Source organism: Lactuca serriola, chromosome 4 (genome assembly GCF_051521515.1).
Source record: "Lactuca serriola cultivar US96UC23 chromosome 4, Lser_US96UC23_V15, whole genome shotgun sequence".
Lineage (NCBI taxonomy): Eukaryota > Viridiplantae > Streptophyta > Magnoliopsida > Asterales > Asteraceae > Lactuca > Lactuca serriola.
The window spans coordinates 115608668-115612433 of NC_136411.1; the positions used below are offsets into that span (position 1 = coordinate 115608668).

General features: G+C 29.3%; 1 protein-coding gene across 1 annotated transcript; it reads right to left on the reverse strand.

Moving 5' to 3' along the window:
- Positions 1-779: 779 nt before the first annotated feature.
- Positions 780-3139, reverse strand: LOC145098747 (protein FAR1-RELATED SEQUENCE 5-like). The gene is made up of 6 exons (XM_079036354.1): positions 2819-3139; positions 2607-2710; positions 2455-2545; positions 1728-2238; positions 1598-1656; positions 780-1271 (listed from the first exon to the last, which is right to left on the reverse strand). The coding sequence occupies exons 1-6, from the start codon at positions 3137-3139 to the stop codon at positions 780-782; spliced, it is 1578 nt and encodes a 525-aa protein (XP_078892480.1).
- Between the last annotated feature and the right edge of the window lie 627 nt (positions 3140-3766).

A 3766-nucleotide genomic window follows, 5' to 3' on the forward strand; every position in this document is an offset into this window, starting at 1 on the left:
TGAACTTTACTAATACTCAAAAGATGTTTATATTTTCATGTTTTATTAAAAATATACTATTGGTGTGTGAGTGGGTGGGGGGGGGGGGGGGGGGAGTGATTATATTTCTACTTTGAATAAAGAATTGAAAGTACATTGTCATTTCATACATTTACTTCATTTCTTTTGGTCTAAATAATGTTAATGTAATAACAATACAATATTTGTTGAAAATTTACATTGTTTATATGTTAACCTTGTGAAAATTTTATATGTCAGATTCACAATGTGAATTACAGTACATATTGTAACAGTTATATTTTATATGTGAGGTTCATAATGTGAATTATGGTACATATAGATCATTAGAACAATTAATAGTTGAGATTCACAATGTGAATCAAATTACATTAAGACAATCTTAACATGAAAATTTTATATATGAGATTAACAATGATAATTAATATACATAAATTAAATCGTTAGCAAGAATTTTTTATTAGAAAAGAAAAAATCAAATCTTATTTTAGTAACAAAGAAAAAATCAAATCTTATTAACAATGAATATCAAAATTAACATCAATATTTCAACATTATATCCATTGAATGATCATTACAAAAATCAAATCTTATTTTAGTAGTCTTAAAAAGAAAAAATTAGAAACAATCTCCCTTTTGTAACCTAAGATTCTAAATAAGACTTCTTTAACCTCAAAATTCAACTCCTAGCATTGTGATTTGGTTTATGACATAAACTGCACAGCCTAGAACCCTTTTTAGATGTCTCAATCACTTTCTCTCTAGTGCTCTTGATTATTAATTTTACCACTGGCACATCCCTTGTTTCTGATCCCCTGTGGATTATGAATGTTGATAACATCAGGTACTGCAGCTCCAATAATTGTTTCAATGTGAACTAATATACTCGAAGATGCCCTTGATGAGGGACATAAAGGAATACCACTATCAACCTCCTGAAGTTGCTTTATATATTTAGCCAACTCATCCTCATTATTTTCTGTCTTGTTAATGGACAAACGAAGAACAACATATGCATCTTGAATCAAACATTCATTTTTACTGCCTTTATGAGGAGATGAGTACTTTTTTCTCAACAATCCATCAGCTATGATATCTTTTCCCCATCTCCTCAAAATGAAATTTGATGGAATTTCATCATACTCTTTCATATTTAATATGAAAAACATCAGACAACGTAACAATCCTTCCTGGACAAAAAGCATGCAACTACAACGGATGCTAATGCTATCATCCATTCTACTAAATACAACCTACAAAATTATCATTAATAAACAAATTAATACGTGAATAAGAAATTCTATCTCATACCATTCGATAAAAATTATACAAATTAACATCGATTCACATTATTAATCAACAGGACATTAGAAATCATAATACTATAATATAAATATGTACTTCAAATCAAATTTACAAAAAACATACATATTCCATACTAATCTAATGAAAAGTACAAACCAATTTATAACTCTATAAGAATTCACACTGTGAATTAGCAAAATATCCTACATTCACAGTGTGAATTTTTAAACTACATTTTATATTTAATAAACTGTATTAGGACAAAGAGACATACCTTGTAACGAGTATTAGGACAATGAGAAGGAAGACTATTTCGATAAAAATCATCAGAATCTTCATCCTCATTAACATTTTTATCAATCAACTTTTTATTTTCTTCTTATCTCTCAAAACATAAATTTCACTTTCATCTTCAATAACTACAGATTCTTGAACACAATAAAACACGAATTTGTATAACTCTTTCTGAATGTCCAAGAAAATATTATGTGTATAAATTTCCGATACACGCTTTTCAATAGCCAAAGGAGTCATTAGCGTGGGGGTAGTAGTTGTGGACTGATAATCTAATAAAGATTGATGATGTATTTGCTTTTCCATTGCACTATCAAATGACATCACGAACTTCACCAAATTTGATTTATGATACAAAAAATGTGAGAAAGCATAATTCAAACTCTCTGATCTTGAAGTAGTTCGCATCAAACCAAAAAGTTCAAGATCTCTCATAAAAGCCGGAATCCATAAATCCCTTATTTTAAAAATAGACCTTAACCAATCATTTTCTTTTAGGTGAAACTTATCTAACATTGTTGACCACGAACTTTCAAAATCTTGTGGAGAACATTGAAGATTCCATATAATATCAAAAAATGTCTTCTGGAAGTCCGGATGGTTATAAACATCAATAGGAATCTAAAAAAAGAAACACATAAGAATCATTACATATGTTGAATATTTGATGTAATTCATAGTAACATAACATTTGTTTCACATTATGAATTCACAGTGTAATCTATGGTTTAGATTTGTTCCTTTCATCATATGCAAATTTACATTGTGAATTCACAATGTGCTTTATAATCTATATGGTTATAAACATATATAGGAATCAAGAAACAAAGAATATACCTTTTCCTCAAGTTTTTGAGTGATGTGCCACATGCATAGTCTATGCTTCGATTCAGGAAAAACAAAATTAACAGCTTTCTTTTGATGAATCCTGATTTGTTACAATCATCATGGGTAGCTTGACAAATGCTTTACAGAACACTTCAAGCAACCACACATATGCATCTACTGTCTCATGAACTAGTAAACCAGCAGCAAAAGTAACACAACGCTTGTGGTAGTCAACTCCAGTAAAAAGAACAAACACATAGAATACCTGAATTTTATTTGATAAGTATTATTAAAAAGAACAAATACCATAAAAAGAACAAATAAGGATTAGGAATTACTAGTTTGTTTGATAAATAGCATCAAAAGATAGTACATCTCCAAATTCCTTATAGTTGGCTTTCGAAGTATCATCAACCCAAAAAAGTCCAGTAAGATGATCATTAACATCTTTTTGGACCTCAAATGAAAAATTAGAGAAACACAATTTTTTGTTTGTCAATATATCCACAACCATTTGGGAATCTTTGACACCAATTTTAGAATTCAAATCTCTATGAAAATTTTTAAAGTCAACTGTAGTTCCTCCCCTAGAATTAAAGCCACCCTTAATACTAGTCACCAAGTCATAAGGTTTTGAAGCACCAATGCTACAAGTACTAACCTTATGTATAAAGGATTCATCAAGAAACTCCATTGTCCTATTAATCCTTAATAAGTGCTACTGATCTTGAGCAACAAGTTCATGGTTGTGATCTTCAACAAACACATAAATGTAGAACATTAAAGAACATCGGAGATTCTTGAACTTTGAAACAACAAGGCATTCGTTCTTCTTAGAAGAAGTTCTCCTTCTCTTAATATCTGAAAATTTCACATGAATATTTTCATTCTTGAATGACTCCGTGAAACCAGATCTAGTACATGTCGAATATCTAATACGAATTGTGCCATCATTGTATCTTTTTTGACTTGACATATTCACATCAAAACCAGATTCTTGACCATAAGTCTTGTAAAAGTCAAGACCAATGTCCAATGAATCAAACAACAATCCTTTGAAAGACTTATTATGTATCAACTTATCATAAGGAACAAGCTTAAAAGATTCAGTATTGTAGAGCTCAAAATCAAAAGTATAACAAGAATTACTGCTATTTGAATGATCAATATTCATACTTGAAGATGATTGATCATGAACTGCAAAACCAAAAAAAAAACATCTATTTTATTACATTATATAGAAAATGTGAAATTTATATTAAGAAAAAAAAAACTTACGTGATTATTCATTAATAGTTGAATGCAAATCTGAACAAGAATT

What these genes read in the sequence shown, in the direction of transcription:
- LOC145098747 (XM_079036354.1), bottom strand. Translation starts at nt 3,139, where the DNA reads ATGGAGTTTCTTGATGAATCCTTTATACATAAGGTTAGTACTTGTAGC. An exon ending in TGTAGTTATTGAAGATGAAA is followed by an intron (nt 1,657 to 1,727) that starts GTGAAATTTATG and finishes ATGAGGATGAAG; the next exon opens with ATTCTGATGATTTTTATCGA. An exon ending in GTCCTAATACTCGTTACAAG is followed by an intron (nt 1,272 to 1,597) that starts GTATGTCTCTTT and finishes ATAATTTTGTAG; the next exon opens with GTTGTATTTAGTAGAATGGA.